Source organism: Trichoderma virens (genome assembly GCF_000170995.1).
Source record: "Trichoderma virens Gv29-8 chromosome Unknown TRIVIscaffold_87, whole genome shotgun sequence".
Classification (NCBI taxonomy): domain Eukaryota; kingdom Fungi; phylum Ascomycota; class Sordariomycetes; order Hypocreales; family Hypocreaceae; genus Trichoderma; species Trichoderma virens.
The window spans coordinates 280183-307688 of record NW_014013662.1 but is presented as its reverse complement, the minus strand read 5'-3'; the positions used below and the strand labels follow the sequence as shown (position 1 = coordinate 307688).

Sequence of the window (27506 nt, the reverse complement as noted above, 5' to 3'; positions counted from 1 at the left end):
ATAAAAAAAGAAAAACACTACCAGCGCCAAACACCGCAGCCTCCCAAGGCTTCAGTCCGACCGTGATGATGATAAAGCCAAAGCGCCATATTTGCTCACCCCAAGGGAGCAGTTTGGCGTAAACATCCTGCCACATGTCGTCCAAATCCCTTTCAACATCCAACTAGTTGGAGTTGCTACTATGGATCAAGTGATATCCTGCTTATAATAGAAGCAGAGATCTGGCGGGTCAAGTTAGAAAGAGAAAATAGTTTTGAAGAGGGCATCGCCATAGTCAAGGCGGATGCCAAAAGTCTGCTGCATTCGCCGAGCGGGAACCGAGTATTGATACTGTTCAGCCCTGAGCCGTGCAGAGAGGAGAAAGAAATGATTCGTCATGCGAAATCGAGTTCTTAACAGGCGGAGTCCAAAGAAACAAGTCTTTTGAATCCTTGCCGGAATCGGCAAGATGCTATCGTTAGGTATCAAGGGTAGGCTGGCATTTTCAAAGAGATAGAGAAGAGGAAATGCACAAAAAAACGCTGATGGAGGCGAGCCACATGCAGGAAAAAACAGGCGCGGAGAAGAAGAGGCGCCTGAGCAGCGTGGCAAGGAGCAACAACCAAGTTAAATCTGCCCCTTGATGTCCACTTTCCGGAAAGCCAAGGCTCTAGAGTTCTCGAACAGGTTACCGGCTTTGCCGGTCAGGAACGCAATGTACTCTGTGCGGTCTTCGAGAAGATGTTGCCCCTGGTAATCAATGATGAACTGAGCAGCATCAGCGTCTGATTCGAACCCGAGTTCCTCAGTGATGAAGCGCAGCTTGATGTCAGGTTTGTATCTAATGGCAAAGAGTTAGCGATGAAAACAGGAACAAGTGATGTTATTGACGACTCACCCTTTACAAATGTTGCACAGAGCTGCAAGGCGCTCCCTGGCGACAAACATATCCATTAGATATGCACCCATGTTGGGTGTGTCAAGGTAAAGCTGAAAAAACTTGTGGTAGTTGCCCAGTGCCAACGCCGACCGCACGTCGAGCGCGTGCTTGATTGGCTTCTCTTCCTTCTCCGCTGCTGTTAGATCTGCCAGGGTGTCGTTCAGGCCAGTGCGGTTGGCCGTGTGAATGAAATAGAGAATACGATACGCCTTAAACTCAATGGGGTTTCCCTTCAGGCCCATTGCATACAATGATCGCAACTGGGTCTGGCACTGATTATACTCACCGATGTCCCCCTTCTCCAAGGCAATCCGGGCGTGGATTTCATAGACGGAAACAGTAAACTCGTTCTTGATGCGCTGCACGGTGAGATCTTGACGCATGGACTTAAATTGGTCGCAGATGTACGAATAGTTGCTCTCCTTTCTCCACTTCTTCTTCAACAAATCTAACGTTTGACGGAGAACTCTCTCAGGTCGCACATTGGACGGAATAGGAGGGGCAGTGAGGCGAAGATACTTCTTTTCAAGGGTTTCAGAGGTGCCGACGATGGGGCCGGATGTTGGCGGAGTTGGGCTGGGCGACGCTACGTTGGCCGCCTTGTATTCGTTTTCGAAACGGCGCTTTCGCTTGTTGGCTTCTTTCTGGAACTTACTGGACTTGGGGTCATCGAGGGCTACCCGCTTGTCGGGGGAATACGAAATGCGATCCTCGAGGGATCGGCCTGAGTTAGTAGAGTGCCACGGCGGCACAGATGAATCATTGTTTGCAAAATCATTCGACTTGCGCTTTCTGGGGTTGAAAGAGTCGTCGGCATATATCGGTGTAGTTAATGAGGTATGGCGAAGCTTAAGCAGTGCTGCCTCATGATCAGCTCTCACCAAAGCTTGGGGTAGAGGCATGTTATCCCAATCAATAGTGTAGAGTGCGTTGTTCTCCTTGGCGCTGCCGATAGTGTCCTTCAGCTTAGCCTCAAGCTCCGCACGAGAGACAGAGGCGTCATCGTTTTCCGGATGAAAAGACCGCTGGACGTATCGTCGGACTGATTCCGGCCACTCGGTCTTGCCCCCTTTGGGCTGTTCTACAGGTGCTGATGGAGATGCATTTGTCGTGGTTCCGGGAGTAGTGGCCTGGCTCTGAACTGGACTTGAGGCGTACGGGTTGTATGGTGGTGGCGGAGGAGGTGCGGCATATGGACTGAAGCCCTGTCGCACCTGTACTGGAATAAAAGCAGGGTCTGCAGAAGAGGTTAGATGCTTTCAGCCGGTGGGACGAAGAGAAGACTTACTAGGTGGATAGGCGTATGAAGGCGGAGGAGCGTGCTGAGAAACGCTCGGCGGATGCTGGGTGGTTGGCCAGCCGGACATGGTGAAGGCGGCTTGAGAGTGCTGAACTGGAGTTAGTTTTACGAGGAGCGACGACAGATCAACAGCAGATGGAGAGCGCGGCAATAGTTTGCACAGCGGGTTGATAAAGTCTCAGTCGCGATGCTTGGGAAGATCAGGAGGCAACGGGCGAGGTTGGGCAGCAACAAGGAAAATGTGCGTCAGAGAAATCCCGTGACCAGGCAATCACGGTTAAATGCCGGCTACGTCCGACGGAATGATGGCAGGCAAGGAGCGGAGGATGTTTCCGGCCAATAGTGGGGATGCCTTAGTAGAGCTGCCCAGCAGGTACGTACCTCGACCAAGTCGCATGCCTCATCTTCTATCAATGGTAGCGCAACCTTGCTTCGTCATTGTCCTCGCCATAGACTCACCATATATCCAGAACTAGTCCTCTACGCAGACTCTATAGACTCTCAAATTATTTCTTATTCACCGTTTGAAGCTCCTGCAACAAGCCATTTCACTTCGTCATCCAGTGGCCATTCATTGCGTTTCCTTCGGCACGTGCTATTCAACGCATTCCGAATCCCAGGCCGATTCATTGATCCAAGGCTGGCTCTTTGCCGCTGCCGCATGACGAATGTTTCTGAAGCATATTGATCTAACTACTGCACTACGGCCTTCGTATCTTCCGGATGAAGTCCTGCTCTTTGTCCAGGACAATGTCGGCTTGTACGAAGGGTGAGTATCTTGGCGCTTGAGGCGGGGCTGTTTGAGTGCTGGGTGTTGACGAGATATAGGAAGTTCAAGCTCCCAAATCAGCAAAATGGCCAGGTGTATCTGACGTCTCATCGCATCTGTTACGTCGACAAGGATGAACCAAGGAAACACTCGGCTGCCCTCAACCTGAAGGAGGTGGATCGCTATGAGTTCTATGCAGGGTTCCTAAAGTCATCGGCCAAGATCACCATTGTGCCCAAGCCTTTGAAGCGATCAACGCTTCATAACCGCGTTGTGTCCAGCACGGGAGTCAATTCAAGAGGCAGTACGCCATCCCCCGCAGCGTCGGACAGCGCCTACACACCTCCGTCTGGACCTCCACCAATCACGACCGCAACCTGGGTCTGCACTATTTGCAGCTTCTCGAATCCTGTCCCTTCCAATTTTGATCCTGTGGCAGCAAATGCCCACACTCCTCTTCCACCATGTTTGGCTTGCGGAATCAAACCAACGCTCTCCCAGGTATTAAAGGCGGCTATTACCAGCGCAACCAACCGTCCAACAGCGTCTCCAAATGCCAGCCAGGCCGGAATTCCGAGCCAGGAGGCTTCATCAATAACTACTCCGCAGCCAAGCGATCCTTTTTCGACTTGTGATGCTCGAGTGGGCAGTGGACAAGGAAAACCCGACGCTACTGTGTCGTTCCACTGCCCGCGATGCACTTTCTCAAACCATCCTTCGCTACTATCTTGCGAGATGTGCGGAGCCCCGTTACTATCGCAAAACATACCTTCCAACCTTTCCAGCGCCGAGTATATTAGAACACAATCCCCTGGGCCGGTCAAAGATAGCAGCAACAAACCCAGCCAGGGCGGCACTGACTTTGCAGAAAGCGTAAAGATATCTTTCAGAGGTGGCGGGGAGAAGATCTTTTACGAGCGACTAAAGAGTGCCATGACACAGCGAAAGTGGCTGCTGCAAGATGCACCTCCCGCTCCAAAGAGCAACCGCGCGATGGATGATAATTCCACCAGCGGTTCACCAAGCGCCCCCGTTCAGAAGACGAAAACGGCCGGCATTGCTGGGCTCGAACAGCTGGGCTTAAACATGCGCAAGAATAACGAGATTCTAATCGGCAGCGCTTTTGAAGACCTCGAGGCCCTGATGGCTTCGGCAAAGGAGGTGGTAGCCCTGGCAGAGAGATTTGCACAGCAGGTCAACGGGGTCAGCGGCGATGCCACATCCAAGGACAATAGCATACTGGCCGAATCCGCCCATCAGCTCGGGCTAATCACTACCAAGGACATTGTCGGTGGTGGAGGCTCCGAGTCACTCTACTTCTCCGAGCTGGCCCGCAATTTGGCAGAGTTCCTAACGGACGATTCAAGGGGCGTGCTCAAGAGATCCGGCGGCATCCTCACGCTGGTCGAACTGTGGGCAATGTTCAACCGAGCGCGCGGCGGAGTGGAGCTCGTGAGCCCAATGGACTTTGAGAAGGCGGCGCAGATGTGGGAGAGCCTCAAGCTGCCCGTACGGTTGCGCAAGTTCCGGAGCGGCGTCATGGTGGTGCAGGCCCGCGACCGCACCGACGATGCCACCATCAAGTCGATCCTAGCCTGGCTACAAGACTTACACGAGTTCCCGCCTGACCGGGACGTTGCATGGGATTGGCGAGAGTTTGGGCGCGGTGTCACGGCGCAAGAGGCCGCGGAGAGGTTTGGATGGAGTCTCGGCGTGGCAGAGGAGGAGCTGCTGATGGCCGAGGAGCACGGGGCCTTGTGTCGCGAAGAGGGGCTTGAGGGACTCAAGTTTTGGAAGAATTACATTGGCAATAGTGACGCGGCGGTGTTGCAGAAGAAGGCGGCACAGGAGGAGGCCGATGCGCTGATCCAGCGGTTGAAGGACAGTGGGTTCATATAGGTCTGGTTAGATGGCTTGGATTGCATTGTTTGGTAGAGAAAGCGAGTTCATTGAGGCCTACGATGGGAAGATAATACTTTACATGGATACACTTTTTATATTTTTTTTCATGCTCAGAGTTGGGATTGTTTGTGAATCATGTTCAGGCGGTATAGATTCCTGAGCGTCTTGATTCTCAAACAAGATAGTGTACATCAGCAGCCTCATGACGGCATCACCGCCTCATATGCCAGCCATATGGATATCAAAAAAAAGATGAAGTTAAAAAAAAAAAAGGCACCGAAACTCCGCAATGGCCCCTTGTCTTTTATCAAACTCCGTGAGCGTGTAAGGGGGGGGACCTCTCATCCCAAAAGAAGCGACGTGAAATTCCCCTCCCGCCCCCATACTCCCCGATCGTGAAAAAAAAAGAGCGCATAAAAGGATGAGGCGAAGGAATATTCGATGGATGGTTTGGCTTCAAAGTACAACGCCAATTGATGAGGGAGAGAGAGAAGAAGAAAATGTATAGAGGTGGATCTTGGGTGAAGTTGGGGGAGGTTTTTTACACCACGACATGCGTCGACATGTGTTCCACCGCCTCTTTGATTGAACGAAGCATTCGCTGGTTGACGCAAAAAGGGCATCGCAGCGGTCTGTCGTGCGTGGCGATGGGCACTTCGGAGTGAATCGGCGTGAGAGTCAGATCAGGAGCCATGTCTTGGCCCGGCGTGGTGTAGCGGGTATCTGACGGCGCGCGAGCACTCGGCGTAGAGACCATGGCCTGCTGCTGCTGAAGCCCAGCAGCTCTCTCCGCACGCTCACGTTCTTCGCGCACAGCAGCGGCCTGCTCCTCGGCAGCTTGCTCTTCCTGCTGGAGCTGTCGGAGAGCGTTCTGGAGCACCACCTCGGGGTCGTCCTCGGCATAGAGCGGCTGGTCGGGCTGTGGCTGGGCGAGAGTGGGTTCGACGGGGGTCAGAGACGGGAGCGGAGCGGCATGAGCACTGGCCAGGCGGCGGATGATCTCGTCACGGACCAGGGCGCAGGTGTTGAGGCTGGACTCGACGCCCACCACGCGCAGGACCTGCTCCCGGATGGCGGCAGGGCTGGTGTCGCTGGCGATGGCCATGAAGCGCGGCACGCAGTCGGCCAGGTAGTCAATGTCGTCGGCCGGGTTGATGCCGCCGTCGCCGTGACGCCGCTGGCGGCGGATCAGCAGGCCGTAGCGCTTCTTGAAGCGGTGAATCCATCCCGGCGAGAACTCGGGCGGGCTCTCCTCCTTGTAGCGCGGCAGCTGGCTGAAGATGCTCTTGGCCTTCTCGCCCAGCTCCTCGTTGGTGGGCTGGCGGCCGGCGGCCTGGACCTGCTGGTACCACAGCAGCACCAGCTTCTCGACGTCGGGCCAGTTGCCAAAGCGCAGGCGCGAGCCCGACAGCTGCGGGTTGTCGCCGTCGAGGCGCGAGTACTTGGGCGACAGCGAGTGCGAGACGGTCGACTGGCTGATCTGCTGGCCGTACTGGCCAAAGAACCACTCGATGCAGGCCTTGTGCGACGGGCGGATCGTCTGCGTGTTCGCCCAGCGGCGCAGGGCGCGGCGCTGGTCCAGCGTCAGCGAGTGCCGCTCCTTGGGCGCCGAGACGGACGGCGAGATGTCGCTGCCGTCCACCAGCGAGTCTGTCGCGGCCATGTCGTCGAATTGCAATCGTTGTATCCGATGGATGCAGGATTCTTTCGGTTTAGGAGATGGTGCATGCGCCATAAAAGCAGGGCGGGGCGCGCTCAGGCGCTCAGGGCTTTGGGGGCAGCCAAATGCCGCTCACGTGACCGCGACAGCGCTCCAGACGGCCTGCAGATTGGCTACACGATGCCTGCAGGCGGCTGGAATGCGACATGCGTGATAGGCTGCCTTGGGCTGCCTTGCTGTCTCCCTGCATTTGATCACGGCGAGTGGCTGCCGATGGACGGGTTATGCGATTTGCGCGTCTTCCATTGCAGGTAACGGTGCCTGCATGTACATAGGTAGGCAATATGGTTCTAGGGATGTATACGAGTAAAGGTGCTGGTATGCTTATATCCGGCTACCGTCGATCAAACAAGGCTCCTAGCATGAGGCCGGCCTGACGCTAGGATCAATATAAATTAAAAGAGCCCGTTGCTGGAGTCGGTTATTGAATTACTCTTTATCATCTTATGATGGATAGGATGCATCAGAGATTTCGAGCTTATTGCTGTGACGCATCTAACGAAGCTTTGATGTAATCAGTTTATGCGTCTGTCTGGCTTCTCGCAGACAATTGGCCCATTGTATTGATCTTTTATCGGTAACGTAATTTAACTTGATGCTCCATGAATAAATGGCCTACGTAGTATTGGGCATGGATCACATATTTTCGCTTGATAAATTCACCAAGGCTTTATATCGGCAATTTGATGCTCATGCATGCATAGCCTGATGCGGTTCTTGTTACAAGAACTTATTAGTGAAGCCGCTTTGCGTGACCAAGCTTATAGCATCATTTGTTCTATTCATAAAGAGGTACACGGAATAATTTTGTATGAAAAGAAGCCAATTAAATGTCAGCGTTAATTCACAGTTATATGATCTCATCATGGATAGATACGCTGTCTTCACGCCCAAGTGCCCATATCATGAAGAACCAATGCACAAGCTGCATTTCCCTACATAGCACATACAGAGTTATTTGTCCACTCACTATGGGCATTCAATCTGCTAAATGTTGGAGGATCGTGTACGCAAATTTAACCCCCCAGATATCGCAATTCATCTCAATGGATACGGCGGAGGAAATGGTTACCCCCCAACTGCGCCGGCTCAACCGTCACAGCATCGCCTCAGCCCTCAACATGACACACTGCAACTCGATATAAACCGAGCAAAGGACACGTATTCACACCGTCAAACGTAGGCGAGATCAAACAAGGGCACTAGCCGTGTCGGGGAGAGTAAATCGCATCGTTTTTCTATCTCGAGACACATTCGCTCTCTGGGCATCTATTATGTACAAGACAACAATACACTATCCCCCTCCATGCCGGTCGTTTTCGAGTTTCTCTCTTTAGTGCTTCTTGTCCTGCTCCTCAAGGAATTTCCTGTCATCCCGTTAGCCGGTTGCGCCTTCAAGTCGCACCTGGTATATAACGCACTTGATGAAGTCGGCCTCGTCAGAGCTGGAGGCGTTGATCGGAGGAGTGGCGACAGCAGACGCAGGCTTCTTGGGGCCGGAAGTAGCATAGTAGGCACCGCCGAAGAGGGTAGCCAACCAGCCCATGGCAATCTGTGAGGATGATTTTCAGGTCAGAGAGCTGGAGGCAGAGCTAGGAAGTGCGAGTTTTTTCGCCGGCAAAACATACGTAGTGGCCGCCGACCTGTCGACCAGCAATAGTGTAGGTAGCGACACCAGCCATTTTGACCTCGGTATATGCGTCGAAAGGGTGGACGAGAGGAACGGACGGGAATCAATGGATTGCTGCAGAGTTGAGGATCGTTGAACGACTTTGTCTCAAAAACGGACCTAGACTTGTGCCTGGAATTGCAGGCCCGGCAATGCGGCTATTCCCCGGCTGATCCCGCTGCGCTGTGGATGCCCAACTGAGAGCAACTGAGAGGTTCCGCTTTGCCGGCCGACGTCACTGTACCGGCTAGGCCATGTTAGCTTTGCGGGAGTTCCAAGTAGCCCGGAGCTCCAGATCTTACAGCAGCATTCGCAATCCCTCAATTCATATCCATCAACGCGGGCATTTTGCTTTCTCCAGACACTCTTTTTTGTCCTTTCACTCCTGCATATCATCACTTTCTAGAGCATCATCATGGGCTGGTGGGGAAAATCATCCGACCCGAAGCCCGAGCAGCAGCCGCAGCAGCAAGAGGCGCCGAAAGAACATGTCTTCGATCCCACGCTTCCCAAGGCAGAGAAGCTGCCCAAGGCACTGCAGAAGATTGTTGACAAGGCCGACAAGGATGAGAGTTTCTTCGACAGCATAAAGGAAGGACGGTAATTGCCACTCTCACCCGTTTTTTCCGGCAAGTCACTAAGATCAATCATTGCAGGGCCCCCGACACCACCGAGAGCAACTTGCGATATGCCGCGTATGCGACTCGACTTCGAACCATTCTCCTGTCTGCCCATCGATACGTCGCCTATACTTCGGACATTGGCGAATCGTTCCGACCCGTTGCGCATCCAACCCTTGTTCGCTCTGCCTACGGAATCTCGTGGCTCTACATTCTAGGCGATGTCTCGCACGAGGGATACCGTGCCTACTGGCAGAACCAGCGGATCCTCAACCCCCAGCTTCTGCTCAACTCTCACCAGCAAAGACTCTCTGGCCTCCCTGAAAAGGAGACCCGCAACATTGCCCCAGGCGTAGTCCCCCCATTGGAGGACTGGCGAACAGTCATGGTGCAGAGAGCCATCTTCCAGAGCGTCGCCAGTATGGGATTGCCGGCATTCACCATCCATAGCATGGTCAAGTACTCTGGAAAGGCCATGAAGAATGTCAAAAACGTCACCCTAAGGACATGGGGCCCCATTGGACTCGGCCTGTCTGTAGTTCCATTCCTGCCCAGCCTCTTTGACAAGCCGGTCGAGGACGCTGTCGAGTGGGCATTCCACAAGGGTTTTGAGCAGTTTGGGGGCAAGGCATATGTCGGGGATTTGCCAACTACCGGCCGAGAGAAGCTGCTTAACAAGGATCCCAAGATCAAGGAGGAGTAGCTGGGATATGAATGGGATAAGGCGTTGCGGCGTACCAATTGCTCTCCACTCTTGGATTTTGGAGCATACAAACATGGATACAGTAGATGAAATTTACAAATACAATACAATAAAGATGATGATTTTTTTTTTTTGGTTCTCCATTCATGCATTTATTTCATTTTTGACTTCTATCATCTATCACATTGATGGCTCCGTTCGCAGACGGCATAATATCACATGTAAGCCAGAATCCTATTTCTTAGTACGGAGTACTATCACGAGTTTATGCTTCTTTGTTCAAAGTGGTGGGGCCTCGGATTTGACCCCGCGATGCCGACTCGACCCTGCAGCAGCCTTATTTACCGCCTCATCTACGCCTCATCTCATCTTGTCCCCGGTCGCTTGGCGAATCATTTGTCAAATTCCCTTCCATATTGCATATTCGGGCTCATCACCCGACTTATACGGTACAAAGAACGTTGTCGCTAGTGTTACCGAGCACGGCGCACGGGCTTCAGCGCGCGATCGCTAATTTAGCAGACGCTTATAGGGGGTTCCAGAGGTTTCCTTGCCACGTTTGGTCAGCCGACTGGAGACGCCGTCAGCCGCGCGCCGAACAAAGATCCGATTCCATGCCTCGCAAGGTGACGACAGTTGCTCTGCCTGATAGCACATGAACCGGATTAGCGAGACTGCGGCGACTTATTTATTTTCTTTATATTAATCACGTCCCCAAGATGGCGTCAGGATCGGATTCCGACGCTCCAGAAACGAGCTACATCATGAAGAACAGAGAAGACGCCAGCCTGGTCGGCAAACACTGCCAGTACGAATACTGCAATCAGCTTGATTTCCTCCCCTTTTTCTGCCAGTCCTGTACCAAGACGTTCTGCCTGGATCACCGCTCAGAAACATCTCACAAGTGCGCAAACGCGGGGGCCTGGGCGGAGCGTAAACGACAGGCTCAGCTCTCAAAACCCTCCATCGGCCAAGGGAGGACACTGCGGGATAAGATCTCAGAGAAGCCCTGCGCGTCGCCAGACTGCGATACGACCATCGGGACTTCACTGACGCCGGGCGTTCACTGCGAAACATGCAACCGGGACTACTGTCTGAAGCACCGCTTCAAGGATGACCACAACTGCAAGAACTTGACGCCAATCGGGGCGCGGCCTCTTCAGATCGACGTTGCCCAGAGGACGAAATCCGCGCTGGACCGGCTTCGGGCATGGGGAACCACCAAGAAGGAACAGGCCGGCAGAGCGCTGCCCAAGCCCAAGCCCAGCTCAGCTGCAGCGCGGATGGTCGCCGTCAACAGCCTGAAGAAGACGGCAAAGGGAGACGACAAGTTGGCCCCGGAGAAGCGCATCTACGTGTACGTCGAAGCCGAGGCTGAGACGGCAAAGGCCAAGTTCCCTAAGGGAGAGTTCTATTACTCCAAGGATTGGGTTGTTGGCCGGGTGCTAGACGCGGCAGCACGGAGTCTTCAAGTGCAAAACGTCAACAACCAGAGCTCAGACGAGAGAGATAAGCTGCGAGTGTTCCATGTTGAGGGAGGCAGGGTTCTTGACTATGGGGAGAAGGTTGGAGCGTCGATACAGAGCGGGAATACACTGGTGTTACTGAGAGGCGTTGGTGCGCCTGCGGACTTGATTGAGGTTTAATGACAGACACTGGATTAAGAGGGCATACACAAGAGGTAATACGGGCGTTTTTGAATAGCGAATCTGTGTTTCGAGCTGGTTGGGGGTATTGGGGATACAATGAGTCGGCGAGCATAGCGGCATAAGTAGACTGCCTAGCGATATTGATTTGGCATACAATATAAGTTATAATACTCTTTTCAACAGTCACGTAATTCATGCTACACAACACCATCGAGGCCAGTTCTATCAACACAGTATCTCACTATGAATTTTTGTCATGGCTTGTTCCTAAAGCAATTAATTGCTGCTCAATTCGATGTTAGTGCTTCAGGGTAGGTCCAAATGCTTTATCATCCTTCACACTTAAATAAGGCACGTGATCCCGCGTACATTTTCGCGTCAATGACGACATGTCACTTCTCACCAAAAGTCGACTTCGCATCGCACGATTCGCGTGTGGGAAGACATGCCTCCATATGTGCCTCGCAAAAGACTAAGAGCCTCTGAGCCCGAGGACGCAGCCTCGGCTGATACGAGCGCCAGCAAGGCAAATTCCAAGGCAGGTGCGCGAAGGAGAACGCTCTACGACGACCTCGACTCATCGCATACACCTGGAGGTTCAGACTCGCTCCTCCAGGGCCTTGAGGGTTCCGGCGATAGCGACAGTCCCCTCTCTTCATTATCTGACAGCGATTTCGAAGATGTTCCTCTCGCCAAGCGGCAAAAAACAGAGGATGCTGGTGTAGATGAAGACGATGACGATGATATTGAGTTTGAGGATGTAGAAGCCCCTCCGCAGTTCACATTTGCACCAGACGCCCCAGAACCGTCCGGCGATCTGGAGCTGACACTGAATCGGGACACACGAATATCCCTGACGAATCAATTCGGCGATAAAAAGGGACCCTCAAAGAGAGAGCGGCTTGTCCGGAATGCAACGCACTGCGTTCACATTCTGTGTCTTCTGTGGCACAATGCTATCCGGAACTCGTGGATATGCGATGCCGAAGTCCAGGCAATCATGGTTTCTCACATTCCTCCCAGACTCTGGGATGAGGTAGATCGTTGGAGACGAAACAGTGGCCTGGCAGACCCGCAGCCACCACCAAAGATGACTGCGATAAAGAAGAGAAGCGTGAAGCAAAAGTCTCGAGATTGGGGTGAAAGCGCCAAGCGGCTAGAAGAGGGAGCCATTGATATGAGCCATGGCGATCCTCTGTTTCGATTTATGAGGTCGCTAGTCGCCTGGTGGAAACAGAGATTTCGGGTCTCGACTCCTGGTCTCCGTAAATGGGGCTACATGTCGCTGGAGCGCCTCGATAGACTCACCAAAGCGTACAAGGACAATGAGGCAGATTATGAAGAATTTGGCGAGCGAATAGAGAGCATAGAGGATTTCCGACAGTGCGCCACAAACTGCAGAGGGAGTAGAGACGTTGGAGCTCAGTTATTCACTGCGCTACTTCGGGGCTTGGGCATCGATGCTCGGATGGTTGCCAGCTTGCAGCCACTCGGATTTGGATGGAACAAATTGGAAGATGCAGATGCCGAGGAGGACGACAACAAACAAGGCACGCCGATGAAAGCTACTAATACGAAAAGTACCGGGAAGAAGGCAGAGAAAGATGCAGCAAAAAAGAAAGCGAAAGAGAAGCCAGGAAAAAACAGCACTCCTTCTCGGTCACGTTCTGCCCGTTCTGCTACGCAGTCAGCTGCTTCTACCATCAAAGAATCTGAAGACGATTTGGAACTCGAGTATAAGGACACAGATGACGAATCCGTCGACATGAATCTTACCACGACCAAGACTCTGGATACAAAAAAGGTCGACAAAGACCTGGAGTTTCCACATTATTGGACCGAGATTCTATCACCAGCCACCAAAAAATATCTTTCAGTCGACCCCATTGTGAAGGGAACAATCGCCGTAAATCGAGATCTCGTCGAAACGTTTGAGCCTCGTGGCGCCAAAGCTGACAGAGCCAGACAAGTCATTGCTTACGTCGTGGGGTACTCGAGAGACGGAACCGCCAAGGATGTGACGGTAAGATATCTGAAACGGCAGGTTCTTCCAGGGCGAACAAAGGGTGCAAGGATGCCACTTGTAAAGATCCCAATCTATAATCGCCATGGCAAGGTTAAGCGCTACGAGATGCTGGATTGGTTCAAGTCAGCCATGTCTGGCTACAGGCGAGGAGGCAAGGACCGTCCCTTGACAGAAGTCGACCAACAAGAAGACGTCACGGACCTAAAGCCAGCAAAAGCTGAGAAGAGGGAGGTCAAGGAAGGCGAAGAGACGCTACAGTACTACAAGCAATCCAAGGAATTTGCCTTGGAGAGGCACCTGAAACGCGAGGAGGCGCTGAGGCGTGGTGCTGAACCTGTCAAGGTTTTCAAGAACAAAGGTAAGGGCGGCAGATTAGATGAAGAGGACGTATATCTTCGATCCGACGTTGTCCTCGTCAAAAGTGCGGAAACCTGGCACAAGCAAGGCCGAGCCCCAATTGCTGGTGAGGAGCCCTTGAAGAGAGTTCCCTACCGCGCTGCCACTCTCAACCGGAAGCGGGAGATACTGGAAACGGAGGCGATCACCGGGCAAAAGGTGCTTCAGGGTTTATTTAGCTTCGATCAAACTGACTGGATTATTCCGCCGCCTATCAAGGACGGCGTCATCCCAAAGAACGAATACGGGTATGTTGTGCCGTCTTACATTGGCATTATATCATGAAGACTGACACGAGATATAGGAACATTGACCTATTCGCCGAGCACATGTGCCCTGAAGGCGCAGTACACGTACCATTTAGAGGTGTTGTTAAAGTCTGCAAGAGACTAGGAATCGACTACGCAGAGGCCGTGGTGGACTTTGAGTTTGGCCATCGGATGGCTGTCCCCGTCATTCAGGGAGTCGTCATTGCACAAGAGCATCACGATAAAGTAATGGTAGAGCTAGAGAAAGACGAAGCGGAACGCGTGAGAAAAGAAGATGAGAAACGGCGCAAGGCAGCACTGGGCAAGTGGCGCAAGTTTCTAATGGGAATGCGCATCGTGGAGAGGATTCGGCAAGAATACGGCGAGATCGACGAGAGTGTCTCAGTCTTTGGCCACTCCCGTGGAGGGGCCCAGGTCAGTGAGGCACCCAAGGTTCACGGCGAAGAAATGGCTGGAGGATTTCTGCCTGAAGGTTATGAAGAGGATGGCGAGGGACAGCAGGCGCATGAGAAGTCACTCTTTTTCCCATCTCTCGAGGAAGACGATCAGGGCGGAGATGGAGATCTTATTATGGAAGATGGCCGCGACGAGAGCGAGGCGGTAGCTGATGCCCAAGACACGGAAGCCCAAGCAAACTCTCGGGCGCCGAGATCTCGCAAGGCACGAGCAACACGTCGAAGACAGCAAGCCATTGATAGCGAAGATGACGAAGATGGCGACTGGGAGGAGGATGGGAAAGTGTAATGACACATGGCATGATTGATAGCTGGTGCAAATGCCTTTTAACGAATAGACGCTTGGCTGACCATTTACTTTCAAGGCTTGGGACTAGGGCAGCGTTCTGTCGCATAAGAACAGCCTTTGGCCCCGGCCGGAGGAGTGTCTCCGCTTGTGCTGGGGCGATTTAAGGTCCATGGCAATGGCCCATCTTTGGCTACAGAAAGTTTGTGAAGCATGGGTATGTATTATTCCTGCCCGTGAAAGGCATATCAAAGCCTATCACTGTAGGTTGAAATCTGTTTGGGAATGATTTGATGGGAGGTTTGGACACGTTTTTGGGCATTTCTCTGATAAAGGACCCGTTGCCGTGTATTATAAGGCACCTGCCCCTAATCATGCCGCTAATAGGCATTCCATGTAGTTACTTATACGGGCGCCATTAAAGCAGCTGAGGCTTTGATATACTCAGCATCCATCGCCCTGATGCTTTTATTCAGAGTTTGGGCTGCACCCCGTCCGTAGTCGTCGAATTCCCACCCCCAATTCTGGCTATTCCCGCGATTGCTCTGGCAATCTGGGCAGATCGATCAGCAGCTACTCCAGACACGGACAAGGGAGGCCTGGCAGCTGAAAATGTCCCAAGACCAGGGATCGCTGCAGCTGCGGTACCTGTACATCCCTGGACGTCATCCATCATGCTCTTTGTCCAATGTGGTGCAACCTCAGCCGTCAAAGGTAGGATGGCAGTAGCCAGCAGCCGCATGGCCAGGTACTTGCTACCGCCGCCACAACTGCAACACGCCACCATTGTGCGTATTTGCTACTCTTTGACTTTAACGCCGGCCTATCAAGGGAACAATCTCCCGACACATAAATTGAATCAGGTGCCTCGCTCCCAACCTCGACTCTTAACCTCCCATCGTTCTTTTTTTTCCCCAGCCGTGGCCGCTGCAAGACCGCCCTACTGTACGCTCGCTCCGCCTCGACGACCCCCCTGGCAGCGATCATCGCCATTGCTACGGCCCAGATATTTTTATCCCCTCCTGTCCTCTTTTGTTTACGCCCGAGAGAGCCCTGGACTTGCGACTAGGATCGGGTGGAGCTGGAGCGCCGTCAACTGCCGGCACTAGACAGAGGGCAGCCAGAACAGCGACTGGCGCTGCCTCTCCTTTGTAGGCGACCTTTGTGTAGGCGACCTTGGGGGGCTGCCATTGCGACTTCAATCTCTTTCTTCGTTCCCTGGACGAGCGTTAGACGGACAACCGGTGATATCCTTCTACAGCGATGCTTTTGTCGTTGGGCAGCCATCTTTCGTGCACCTGACGAGGTATGATTATTATTGGACCAGCGCTACCAGGGTTACATATTCATCTCGAGCACCTACATCTCGAGCCCCATCAATCCTAGCCAGCACCCTGGCCGTCCTGCCGTCCTGGGTTCCTATTCTCTGCAACGCTGGGGATCGCGATACACGTTTACTGGCTAAATACCTTCTTTCCGGGCTGGCATATATCACTTTGTGCGTATGTTAGTAGCTTTCTAATCATTGGTGAGTTGGCTGCTTTCGTTTGCTGTGCCTTACTGCCCGACATAATGGGAAAATTATCATCATCGTCATCATCACCTCCACCACCTCCACCCTCTCCACCACCTCCATCATCATCTTCTCCTTCTTCTTCCCTCTGTTTACCTCTTCCTCTGTCCTCTCCACTGGCGACTGGTGCTGCTATGGATACGTATGCACCGCACTCTACTCTTTTCTGAGATGTGCTCAGCCTTAAAACTCAATGGAAGTCACTCCCTTGATACTACAACAGTCACCCAGGCCACTGACATATGGCTGTATGACTTGATAAATATATATAAAGTTGTCATCTATGGTCATCCAGACTCCTTCGCTCTAGTGGACAGAAGCTGAGGGCCTATAGCGTGGTGCTCCTCTTCCTGTGGGATATCCAACGAAAAAATACTTGTGAACCCGCCGCATTACCATTACCTTCCAACCACAGGTGGTTTGACGAAATGGGAAAAAAAATCTAACAAAAAAGGGTTTACAGACGAGACTGCATCCACGTTCCAGCACTACAGAATTTGAGCTGCTGCCCAGAGTTCAATGGATCAATCTCCGCTTGACAGCATGGACGCTAAACCTCCTGATCGAAAAACATGCCTGCAGAAGCTCATGTCAATTTTTCAAGACATTTGCCCAGATTACTTGGAAGAGTTGGCAGAAAAATGGAACTATTGTGCTAACGACATAGCCGAAGAACTTTTTGATCAAGCTGATGAGGGATTCGCATATCCAAGACGGAAGAAGAAGCGAGATGCTGAGGGGAAACGCATCGAACCGAGAGACGAGATGCAGGAAGTGAGAGACATTAGGACCAAATACGACAATGACTCGAGAGAGGCGCCAACAGGGGAGAAGGCGCAGAGAATGTGAGCTGGCCTCGACGGGGATGAGTACTCATGTAAATGCCGTTGAGCAGACTTCTGACTGCCCCTTAGGTACCAGCTGCTTCAGAAAGAGTTTCCCCATCATTCATCCGAAGTCGTTTCCGGCGCCATGAGCGACAACGGACACAGTATATTCTTGACATATATGACTCTCCGGGAGACGACACCAACGGAACAAAGCGAGGCTGATGGCCATGGACGGATACATGGCTCACCTGTTCCCGAACCATATGAACAAGTACCCGCCGATGTCGAGGAATCGATGCAGACAGAACTGCAGGAATCCCGACATTATTATGAATTTCAAGCACACCTGAAGCTGGGTCAAAGAATGAAGGAGGCCGAGTATCAGCATGCCAAGGATCATGGGCTTATGCGAGAATGTGAATGTTGCTTTGTGGAGTTCCCATTGAGTAGAATGGTCAGCTGCGAGGGCGAGCCCAATCATGTAAGTGCCAAGATTGCACGCGGATGGCCAGATGCACACGACTGACATGGTTTCTTTCCAGCTCTTCTGTATGAAATGCCCTCGCAAGCTTGCTGAAGAATTGATTGGCCAATCTAGATACCAGCTGCAGTGTTTATCGCTGGACGACTGCTCGGCGGCTTTTTCACTCTCGGAGCGCGCCAAGTTCTTAGACGAAGGCCTGGTGAGGGCCCTCGAACTCATTGAACAGGATGCCGTGCTGCGATCCGCAAACATCGAGGGGCTCGTGAAATGTCCATTTTGTCCATTTGCCGCAATCTGCGGCCCCACGGAGGAAAATAGAGAATTTCCTTGCCAGAATCCAGATTGTCTAGTCGTGAGCTGTAGACTGTGCAGGGCCGAAACACATGTGCCGATCTCGTGCCAGGAAGCTGCGCAAAAGGCTGGCGTTTCGGCACGGCACGAGATTGAAGAGGCCATGTCTGCCGCGCTGATTCGAACATGCAACAAGTGTAAGGCGCTTAGTCGTCTCCCTCCTTTCGGCAGCTAATGTTATGTCTTGTTTAGGTGATACACCGTTTATCAAGTCTGTGGGATGCAACAAGGTGTCCTGCACACGCTGCGGCAACATCCAATGTGACGTGTGCTCCGAGAATTGTGATTACACCCATTTCAAGGAGAATCGCCCGAAAACGGAAGTAGGAGTCAAGGCCTGCCCACTGTACGATGATGCCGAGCATCGCTACACCCGAGAGGTTGATGCTGCCGCGAAACAAACGCGCGAGCGTTTGGCCAATGAACATCCAGAAATCGATGCCCAGTATCTGGAGATACCAAAAGCACCAGTATCGAATAAAAGAGGCCGAGCAGGGATATTGAGAATGTTTGAACAAAATGCAGTGCGAGTTGGGCCGCGGAACGTGCAGCGCAACGCGCCGCCGAATGCACCGCAAGACGGCGCCCAAGACGGCGCCCAAGACGGTAACGAGGATGACCTTCAAAATGGCGTTCAAGATGATTCTGAGGATGGCTCTCAGGATGGCTCTCAAGATGGCTACGAAGATGACTACGAAGATGACTACGAGGACGGTTACGAGGGCGGCCACGAGTATGATTCCGACGTTGATTCACAACAAGATGAGGCTCAAGATGAGGCTCAAGATGAATCTCAAGATGAGCAAGAGAGGCCTAACAAGCGACAGAGAATAGTGGTAAATGAAGCGGTGGAAATCGAGAACCTCGAGATGCCCCGGACACCTCGACCACACCTCGCAGTGCCGAACCTATATCCTGTTCAGCCAGCCAACGGTTTGGCACAACAACAACAGCCCCAATTCAATTTTCGCATTGGCAATGCAAATGAACTTGGGCTGTGGCCCCGTGGACAGCAGCAGCAGCAGCAACAACAACAGCAACCCAATGTTCAGCAACAACTGACCCTACAACAACAACAACATCAGGCTATTTTGCAGCAAACACAAGCTGACAATGCTCGGCACATGGCGGCCATTCACCAACAGAACATATTAATGAATCAGGCGATGGAACAACAACAACAACAACAACAACAACAACAACAACAACAACAACAACAACAACAACAACAACAACAACCGGTCAACTTACAGCTCATGCGGGCACATCATCATGCAGAAATACAGGCACAGCATCTCCAGCGCATGCGGGCACAAGAGCAGGTGCAACGCGGACAACCAGGGACAGTGCAATACCAACAGCACGCTTTGATGCAGGCGAGACGACAGGAACATCTGCGATTGCTTATGAGAGCTCAGAATCAATTCCACCAGCAAGGGCAGCAGAGGATACAGCAACAGGCAATGCAAATGGCGCAGCAAGAGGCACAGCAGCAGGTGCAAGGGCATGGGCAGGCACAGGGCCAAACACTGGCGCAGATACATGAGCAAGCAGCACTGCAGCAGTTACAGCAGTTACAGCAAGAACCTTCACCATGGGTCGCGCTGGAGGAAGCGTTATTTCGCTCCCGTGATGAGGCCCTCAGTCACCTTTCACAGATGGGAATACCTCCGCTTGGGACGCCCCTTTCAACCATGGGAATACCTACATTTGGGGCGCACGCTGCAACCGTGAGGATGCCTCCGCTTGGAGCGAACCTTGGAACCCTGGAAATAGCTCCGCACTATCGGCCACTCAACCTATTGGGAGCACAGCAGCAGGCACTTCCACGACATCAACCACAGGTGGAAGCACAACAGCAGGGCCGGTATGAAATTCGAGAAGGACATGGGTTGATGGCGGCCATCGCCGAGGAGGGTGATTGGAGACAACATCGGCACCACGGGCAGTAGTATGTCCCAGAGGGTGGTTGGTGGCGTCGTATGCAACACATACGGCAGGATCTTCTTGAAGTGGGTGATAGGAGTCGTCGTCGCCGCCGCCGTCGTCAGGATCAGGGACAATAGAACCCAGAGGAATAGAGATTATGCTCATGATGGCATAGAATGTCAAATAGAAGCAGCGAGCCAATAAAGGGCTGCATCCAGTGTTTTAGCTAATGACTGGATAATATATATTTTGGACTAATTGTGACCGATCTCATATGAATCCGTGAGGGTAAGAACGAGGTTGTCGGCGGTTCGACGGGGTGTGCAAAAGGCCGTGATCATTCTTGAGGACAGCATTGCAGAGCTAGGACAAGGACGGGCTGCTCCTGTTTATTTGCCAAGTAGCATCATGATAATTAGAGGTTATACTTGTTGATAGTTAATGAAATGCCATGCAGCTCAGTATATCGGTGCTTCATCATGAGCCGTAGCAATCTGTATACAACACTTGAAGTTTACCGCTAAAACTCTTCTTTACCGATTACATCTGGTGACAGTTCAGTTCGATCATCGTCCCTTGCCGAACATTTCGTGCCATTTGCCCCTGCTGCCGGTGTTCTTGAGCGGGCCGCCCGAAGTAGAGGTAGCCTGGGGCACCAGCTCCAGCTCGACGGTTTCGTGGATGGTGGAAATGGCGGCCATGCCTTGGTCTGGCGTGGGGGAGAGGAGGATGACGGAGTTGGACGTGTTTTTCTGGCGGAGGGCGTATGTCCTATCGGGGGTCTTGAGGAGGGCTGATGTCTCGGAGGGTTCTAGAGTGAGGCTGGAGAGAGCTTGATGAGTACCTGTTATAGGCTAAAGAGAGAGAGAGAGAGAGAGTAAATCATGATGATGGATGGGTATGACAAACACGGGAGCATTTTCCGATTCGAGAAGACTTTCCAGTTCGGGAGGCAGCTCGATGAGGCGGTAGCCGGTGTCGTCGGGTCTGTGGTGGAGGGGGATTTTGTCCGTGGCCTGGGAGCTGGAGATTGACATTGCGATTTTTTGACGGGGACCTTGTGGAGCGTTGATGGGGTTGGATTGTAATGACGATTAATGAATATCGCCGATATGATTGATTACGAGAGAGGGAAAGGTAGGGTAGGGGGGGTTGAGTGAGATGGAAGCGGGGTCTAATAGAATGAGTTGAGAAGGGTTTAAATTTCCGTGGGTCGGGGTTGATGATTTGTTTTGGGATTTGGGGGAGTTGATGATGATGATGACGGATGATGATGATGATGATGATGGGATGAAATGAGGTTAAAGATGGGGTGCGTATATGTAAATTGAGTGAGTGAGAGGGGGAGTAAAGTATACGACTTTAGTAGGTAGAGGCAGATGAGGAATGAGATGAGGCTGAAGCTGGACAGAAAACATTTCCTCGAGGTACTCCGTACCTAGCCAATGATGCGACGTCATGCCCACGGCGCCTGGTACCTCGTTTGTACACCCGTCCTCTGCGCTAAAGAATTCCAGCAACTGGCGGGGTTCTTGCGGACAGCGGTACTCGCAAGGTACAGTGCCAGTGCTACGCGCCAGGTCCAAGCTGAGCTTCGATAGCTCCCCTCAAATCTCACTAGCACCGGCGTTTCCAGGGGACCTGCTCCGTTTCACAGGGCCTGTCTCATTATAAAACAGCGGGGGTGGTTGCTGGGGGGTTCGCGAGACAGGCGTCAATCAGTTCAGGGACTGAGGACGGCAATCTTTTCAGCTGGGTGTTTGCACCATAATGTTCCGAGAGCGGTGTCTATTTTCGAGGGCGGGCAGGGATCTGATCTTCCATGTTGAATCCTTCATACTGCCATGAGCAGCTCTTCTTTTCTCACTCATCCCTGGCTCTCTGGCTCTTCCTCTTACGATTATGCCCGCATTGTCGGCTCTCTTGGCTGCAGTCAATAGTACGATACGGCCTGCTGCTACTGCTAGCTGCTACTAGGTAGCTGCTATTAGCTGCCAGCTGCACTAACGACAGGTCCCTTCTTAACGCCGCGCTGGACAAGGCCAGGCCCCTTGGTAAGTCCATGATTTCGCAAGATTCCGGCCGTTGCCCACATTCATCTTATTTTCTCGTTTAAGCACCTGTTGCGTATCTGCTAGGCGAAGCACGGACGGAGCATATGCGCGCCTCTGAAGGTTTCTCTTTTTTTCTTTCCATTTTGATTTTTTATTTTTTATTTTTTATTTTTTCTCTTCAGCCCCCAAAAACTCAAAACTCAATCCTCCAAACCCAAACGGCCGCTTCCACGGCAACCAGAACGAGGCGCCCGCCATTTGCAGATCCGATCCGAGCCTGTGGATAGCTAACCGCCGCTGTTGCTAGACTACTACTCGTACTACTAGCATTTTTGAATTCGAATTAATTTTTTCAATCCCCATCACCCATCGGTTTCCTACCGCCGGAGCAAGCCACCGCCGGGCTTAGCATGTTTACTTGGTGACGGGACCTAAACAAATAGCCTGGGCCCACCCCTGGCCGCCCATGTCACCCCTCCCAGCCTTGACTCTTTCTGGGCCGTTGTTTCTGGACACAGATCTCCATCCCGCATTCTTCATCCCACATCCCAATTTTCTGCTGCAGTCCCAGACCGAACCAAACAAGCGATCCCGAAGCGAGCAACCCGCGGCCTTGACGAGGCCAACAGCACAACGAACAGGCGGGAAACCGACACGCTACAGGTGGCCAGCTGGTGACAAGACACCGTCAACAAACCAAAACCAAAACACTCCAAACAACGACACTCACAAGCACACCGAAACGCTCCCGAATCATCTCATCATCTCCTCCAGACATCGCCACCCAGGCCGTCGGGCTATGAGCGCCGCCCACTGACCAGACACGACACCATGGTGCGGGTTACGGACGAGCTGGCGCTCTCGCCCGAGCACATTGCTCTCTACCACGCCCCCGACCCTCTGCTGGGCCAGCTGCCCGTCCTCATCTTCCACGGGCCCTCGACCACGGCCAACTACACGCTCAACAGCTCCCGCGTCCAGGTCCACGTCTTCACCCCCGCCGGCTTCCAGTCCTTCCCGCGCATCACCATCTCGCCCAGCTCCCCATTCTACAGCGTCGTCAATCACCTGCCGCGCGAGTTCCAGGGCGACGAGGTCTACCGTGGCCTGGCGTTTGGCCTGTTCCGCTACTTCAAGGAGCTGCCCGACAATGTCAAGAACCACCTCAAGGCCGTCTACCCGCCCAAGGGGAAGCGCCCCGGCAGCGCCCCGACCCTCTTCAGCGAGCAACACGCCGCCGACCTGGTCAAGGAGATGGTCAAGAGCGAAAACACCGTCGATGTCGTTGCCACCCTGGACGAGGCCCTGCAGACCCAGCATGTGAGCAACGTCGACATTGACCTGATCCTGCCGCCGGGGTCCATAGTACCGCCCCCGCCGTCAGAGCTCGAGGACATGCCCGATGACGAGGACGACATCATCGACCCGACGCTGCGCCAGTACGGAGCCTATACACCGCTCGTCAAGCTGTTTGGCGAGCCCGTCTTCCTACCCACCAGCAAGCTGCGGCGCGCGCCCTCCAAGCCCACGCCGCTGAACCGCAACAAGACCTTTACCAAGGACCAAAAGATTGAGCTGCGCATGAAGATGGGCGAGCTCGTCGACACCGAGGAGCGCTACGTGCTCAAGGTGCAGGAGCTGGTCAAGACGGTGGCCAATGACTTTCGAAACAAGTCAAAAACCCGATCCCTCGAGAGTCTGAGCCCGTCCGAGGAGGAGCTGGAGAAGCTGTTCCCCAAGTCATCAGACGGTATTCTGCAGGTCAACTCGGCCTTTGTCGAAGAGCTGCGCAAGATCATGGATGAGACAGAAGAGGACGCCGTCAAGGACATGGAATTTCCCACAATGAACCTTTCGTCATCGACAAAGGCGGGCAGCAATCCCGTCCGGGTCAAGGATCCGCTTGGCGCCTTGGCCATGGCCAAGCTGTTCCTCGAGTGGTTCCCCAAGTTTACGCAGTGCTACCAGGACTACATCAAGGCTAGCCAGCACTTCCCGACACTGCTGAATTCCTTTTTGGACCAGCAGTCGAGTTTCCGACAGCGCGTGAGCCAGGCGGGCGAGCAGACCATTCGCTCACTCCTCATTGAGCCCGTCCAGAGGCTGCCGCGTTACAGCCTGCTGATTGACCAGATTATCGCTTCGCTTCCCATCACACACCCGGCGCTGCAGCCCATGCTCAAGGCACGAGACATCATCACCAACATCTGCTCCATGGACGACCCCCTGCCGGACAAACCGCACGTCGCCAACCGACTTCGAAATATGGTCGAGGCGTGGCCCGCCGACCTTGAACCCCAGGGCCGCCTCATCCTGGCCGCCGACTTTTTGGAGCTCTCGCCACCGTACCAGGCCACCGTCGACTCCGATGACGCCGGCATCTTCCTCTTGTTCTCCGATTACATAGTCATGCTGAGGAAATCGGGCGATAATAATATGACGGGCCGAGATTTGTTGCGCGAGATCGACAAGCCCTCGGCGGCTGAACTGCTCATCTCCATGACGAACGCAGCTGGTGGCCCGGGCCATTACGAATTCATATTTACCGGATGGCATCACCTTGCCGATGTTCGCTTTACGGAATCGGCAGATGGCCACCTCGTCTGGATGACGTCGAGCGCAGAGATGAAGGGCATGCACCCTGGTGAGCACAAGGTCCCCAAGGCCATCACATCGCGATGCTTCTTGCTGCAGGAATCCTTTGAGGGCAAAGCCGCAAAGTGGAGCGAAGACGTTGTCAAGGCTCGGATCGAGGCGCGGTTTCCCGAGACGGAGAGGGAAGACCCTCGCTGGACTTTGCGCTCGGTCCGGATGCCTGAGAACAACTTGGGACTGCACGCGGCGATATTCCAGGAGGGCGCCGATCAACTCATCGAGGGGCGACGGGAACCCGCTTTTATCCGCGTGGTGGTGGACCACGAGAAGGGAACTAAGGGTGCTCCAGTCGGGCACTATGGCGTCGAGGTTGTCATTAATGTGGCGAGCAAGAATATGAAGAGGATCTCCCTGCTCACCGTGGGCCTCAACGGGAAGCAGTATCAGGACGACGTGGCTCTGGAAGACTTGCTTCCAACCATGTCAAGACGAAGTGAGTTTTTTGTTCTGCCCCCTTTGTTTCTCAAGTGCTAACTCCCCGTTCAGTAATGCAGCTCTTGAGTGTCCAGTTCAACGTTTCTAACCGAAATCTCACGGCTCCCATGGTTTCGTACAATTCCAAAACGCTACGGACTCTATGTCTATCTAATCGTGCAGAAAAGACCCGTTCCTTCTTAGCGGCGTCCCCCGTCAAGCTATTCACAAGCCTATGGAGTGGTGGCGGTTCCAACAACGCTTCCGAGACGACTCTTTCCGAAATCAAGCACCATAGCCAGGCCTCTATCCAACGAGCGGACAGCCATCATTCCATGTACGGTTCTATCAGGGGTCGAGACAACTCGCGTCGGCCGTTGGAAGAGGTCATGCCGGAAAATCCACTTGTTCGGCTAGAGCAGACGTTTGAGGCCTTCACGACGGCACTTCAATATCGCAAGGGCTCTATCCACGGCAGGACCTTGATGCACCGCGCCATGGCCGATGAATTGCTGGTGAACGACTTGTACAATCGACTTATTGAGAATCCGTTCGAGGTGGAAGTGGCCAACGATGTCGGAACTGAAGTCGTCTTCACGGCTTTTGAGAACTTTCTCCACATTGCCTGGGCTGAACAGATTGGGCCGGTAACGACGATCAAGATGCTCGACACCCTACAGGAGCGAGCCAACAAGAGGGTTCCGGGCGAGTTTGCCGATTTTGTCAACTTCTTGTTCAAGGAGCTGGCTCCACAAAACCGGAGGGCTTTCACGGCTCTCATCAAGCTGCTGGCCGATCTCCTGGACGGCTGCAGCAACGATAGCGATCGCGGCGCGCTGACCTTGGCGTTTTCGGAGATGCTAGTTACCGATGGCACAGCGGCGAATTACATCAACCTGCTGGATCGCCTGGTGGACGACTGTGATAGGATATTTGGCGAGCCCACGTATGCTGGCTTTAGTTTGGCCGACTTGGCTCTGATCGAGTCGTTCCAGTCACGCGCAAACGGCGGCCCCGGCGGCGGTGTTGGCGGCGGCAACAAATCCCACCAGGGATCCGTGACCTCCAACACATCGTCCCTGCGCCGCAAATTCGGGTTGGACATGCTGCTCCGGCAAAACTCCAACTCCAAGGAGGAGCGCAACTCTGTCTGGAGAAGTCTCGGCAAGCACCGGAATTCGGCCGCTGGCGAGAGCGCGAGCATGTCTAGGGCGACGATGCAACAAGCTCTGCGTCAACGGTCAATAGACGACAACAATATTCAGAAGAGATTTACACTGGGCAGGCCGGGATCTGGAGACAGGGTCCACGTAGCTAGTGCCTTTGAGGAGCTGACCAGACCACCCAGCGCGCATCGCGCAGAGTTCCCGCTCGATACGATTGGCGAGCCTGCTTCCGAACCGCCAACCCCCGGATCACCCAGGAGACATTACAAGAGGAGAAGCTCCCTGTCGGATCTCCCGTCGCTGCTGGAGACTGAGAGCATCCAAGAAGAGAGAGAAGCCGAGGAGAGGGAAAATGCGCTACAGCCTCTGCAAAACACAAAGGAAACATCGGAAAGGGTCAACGGCAGCCCCAATGTGATCCCCACCCCGAACATACTCTTGAGTCCCGACTCATCACTACTTAAATCACCTCGACAAAAGGAAAACATTGCCTCGGCGGACATTTACGGCAGCGTCCGGATGAGAGCAGGGTCCCCAATCAAGGAGATTCAGGCCAAGCTGGAACAGGCGATGCGTGGGAATTCACCGACCAGACAAGATCCGCCCCCGTACAGGAGGCCGAAGCCGACGCACACCAAGACGCTATCGACGTCAAATATCCCCACGCTGCTGCCGCCGAAGCCCATCCGGCCCGGAAGCTCGTCTGGCGAATCACCGAGTCGACAGCCCAATATCAGCCCGATACGGTCTGGGGCGCAGAAGCTCCGGCTTCAATCCCCGCAAAAGCTACGGGAGAGATTACAGACGGAGAAGACTGCCGTGGGCGAAGCGGACGCCATGCTGCAGTCGGAACTGTTCAAGATTGGAGAGGAAATGGCACGAGTGAATGGTGATAGCTTGTCCGATTCCCAGGCAGCCAACCTCCAGCTGTTGGCTTCCTCGGTAGCCTCGCTGGAGGACCGCATGCCCGGTGTGATGCAGGAGCTGCGCGATAGACAGGATGAGCTGCAGCGAGACGTGGAAATTACCCTCAAGACAACCGAATCCAAGATGCGGTCAATTGACCAGCTACACAAGGAGGCCGTGGCAGAGAACGAGCTGCTATACGAACGGTTCAATACCGAGCTCGCAAAGATTGTCAAGGCGCTCAAGGGCAAGGGCAAAGAAGACAAGGAGGAGCTGATTGTCAAGCTCAAGACACAAGGAGAAGAGCTTGCCAAGATGAAGAAGGAGAACGCGCGACTGAAGCGCGAGATGATTAGCCTACGGGCGGCGCTGAAGGGGACAGAATAAGGGGCAATGCTCTTGATGATGCTTGACACGGTGATGATGATGTGGGGATTTTTACTCTTTTTATTCTTCCTCTG

At 53.4% G+C, this 27506-nt stretch overlaps 10 protein-coding genes across 10 annotated transcripts; 6 read left to right on the top strand and 4 right to left on the bottom strand.

Moving 5' to 3' along the window:
* Positions 1 to 606: 606 nt before the first annotated feature.
* Positions 607 to 2286, bottom strand: TRIVIDRAFT_44844 (uncharacterized protein; the record flags this gene model as incomplete). The annotated part of the gene is made up of 3 exons (XM_014096650.1): positions 607 to 820; positions 878 to 2156; positions 2208 to 2286. The coding sequence occupies 3 exons, from the start codon at positions 2284 to 2286 to the stop codon at positions 607 to 609; spliced, it is 1572 nt and encodes a 523-aa protein (XP_013952125.1).
* A 601-nt stretch (positions 2287 to 2887) lies between these two features.
* On the top strand, positions 2888 to 4887 carry TRIVIDRAFT_67147 (uncharacterized protein; the record flags this gene model as incomplete). Its single annotated transcript, XM_014096649.1, has 2 exons — positions 2888 to 2988; positions 3048 to 4887. 2 exons carry the CDS (start codon positions 2888 to 2890, stop codon positions 4885 to 4887), a joined length of 1941 nt encoding a protein of 646 aa, XP_013952124.1.
* Positions 4888 to 4967: 80 nt separating this feature from the next.
* On the bottom strand, positions 4968 to 6553 carry TRIVIDRAFT_182621 (uncharacterized protein; the record flags this gene model as incomplete). Its single annotated transcript, XM_014096648.1, has 1 exon — positions 4968 to 6553. The coding sequence occupies one exon, from the start codon at positions 6551 to 6553 to the stop codon at positions 5432 to 5434; it is 1122 nt and encodes a 373-aa protein (XP_013952123.1).
* A 1390-nt stretch (positions 6554 to 7943) lies between these two features.
* TRIVIDRAFT_194429 (uncharacterized protein) lies at positions 7944 to 8292 on the bottom strand (the record flags this gene model as incomplete). Its single annotated transcript, XM_014096647.1, has 3 exons — positions 7944 to 7977; positions 8032 to 8162; positions 8239 to 8292. The coding sequence occupies 3 exons, from the start codon at positions 8290 to 8292 to the stop codon at positions 7944 to 7946; spliced, it is 219 nt and encodes a 72-aa protein (XP_013952122.1).
* A 402-nt stretch (positions 8293 to 8694) lies between these two features.
* TRIVIDRAFT_44911 (uncharacterized protein) lies at positions 8695 to 9602 on the top strand (the record flags this gene model as incomplete). Its single annotated transcript, XM_014096646.1, has 2 exons — positions 8695 to 8879; positions 8936 to 9602. The coding sequence occupies 2 exons, from the start codon at positions 8695 to 8697 to the stop codon at positions 9600 to 9602; spliced, it is 852 nt and encodes a 283-aa protein (XP_013952121.1).
* Positions 9603 to 10366: 764 nt separating this feature from the next.
* On the top strand, positions 10367 to 11431 carry TRIVIDRAFT_83087 (uncharacterized protein; the record flags this gene model as incomplete). Its single annotated transcript, XM_014096645.1, has 1 exon — positions 10367 to 11431. One exon carries the CDS (start codon positions 10367 to 10369, stop codon positions 11246 to 11248), a length of 882 nt encoding a protein of 293 aa, XP_013952120.1.
* Positions 11432 to 11696: 265 nt separating this feature from the next.
* TRIVIDRAFT_194426 (uncharacterized protein) lies at positions 11697 to 14850 on the top strand (the record flags this gene model as incomplete). The annotated part of the gene is made up of 3 exons (XM_014096644.1): positions 11697 to 13921; positions 13978 to 14454; positions 14736 to 14850. The coding sequence occupies 3 exons, from the start codon at positions 11697 to 11699 to the stop codon at positions 14848 to 14850; spliced, it is 2817 nt and encodes a 938-aa protein (XP_013952119.1).
* Positions 14851 to 17450: 2600 nt separating this feature from the next.
* TRIVIDRAFT_44742 (uncharacterized protein) lies at positions 17451 to 18235 on the top strand (the record flags this gene model as incomplete). Its single annotated transcript, XM_014096643.1, has 3 exons — positions 17451 to 17567; positions 17629 to 18058; positions 18114 to 18235. Coding segments are annotated over 3 exons (669 nt in total), but the record flags the coding sequence as incomplete, so codon positions are not given.
* Positions 18236 to 20416: 2181 nt separating this feature from the next.
* On the bottom strand, positions 20417 to 20887 carry TRIVIDRAFT_67141 (uncharacterized protein; the record flags this gene model as incomplete). Its single annotated transcript, XM_014096642.1, has 2 exons — positions 20417 to 20672; positions 20760 to 20887. 2 exons carry the CDS (start codon positions 20885 to 20887, stop codon positions 20417 to 20419), a joined length of 384 nt encoding a protein of 127 aa, XP_013952117.1.
* A 1848-nt stretch (positions 20888 to 22735) lies between these two features.
* TRIVIDRAFT_44508 (uncharacterized protein) lies at positions 22736 to 27432 on the top strand (the record flags this gene model as incomplete). The annotated part of the gene is made up of 4 exons (XM_014096641.1): positions 22736 to 24992; positions 25028 to 26131; positions 26201 to 26652; positions 26707 to 27432. The coding sequence occupies 4 exons, from the start codon at positions 22736 to 22738 to the stop codon at positions 27430 to 27432; spliced, it is 4539 nt and encodes a 1512-aa protein (XP_013952116.1).
* Between the last annotated feature and the right edge of the window lie 74 nt (positions 27433 to 27506).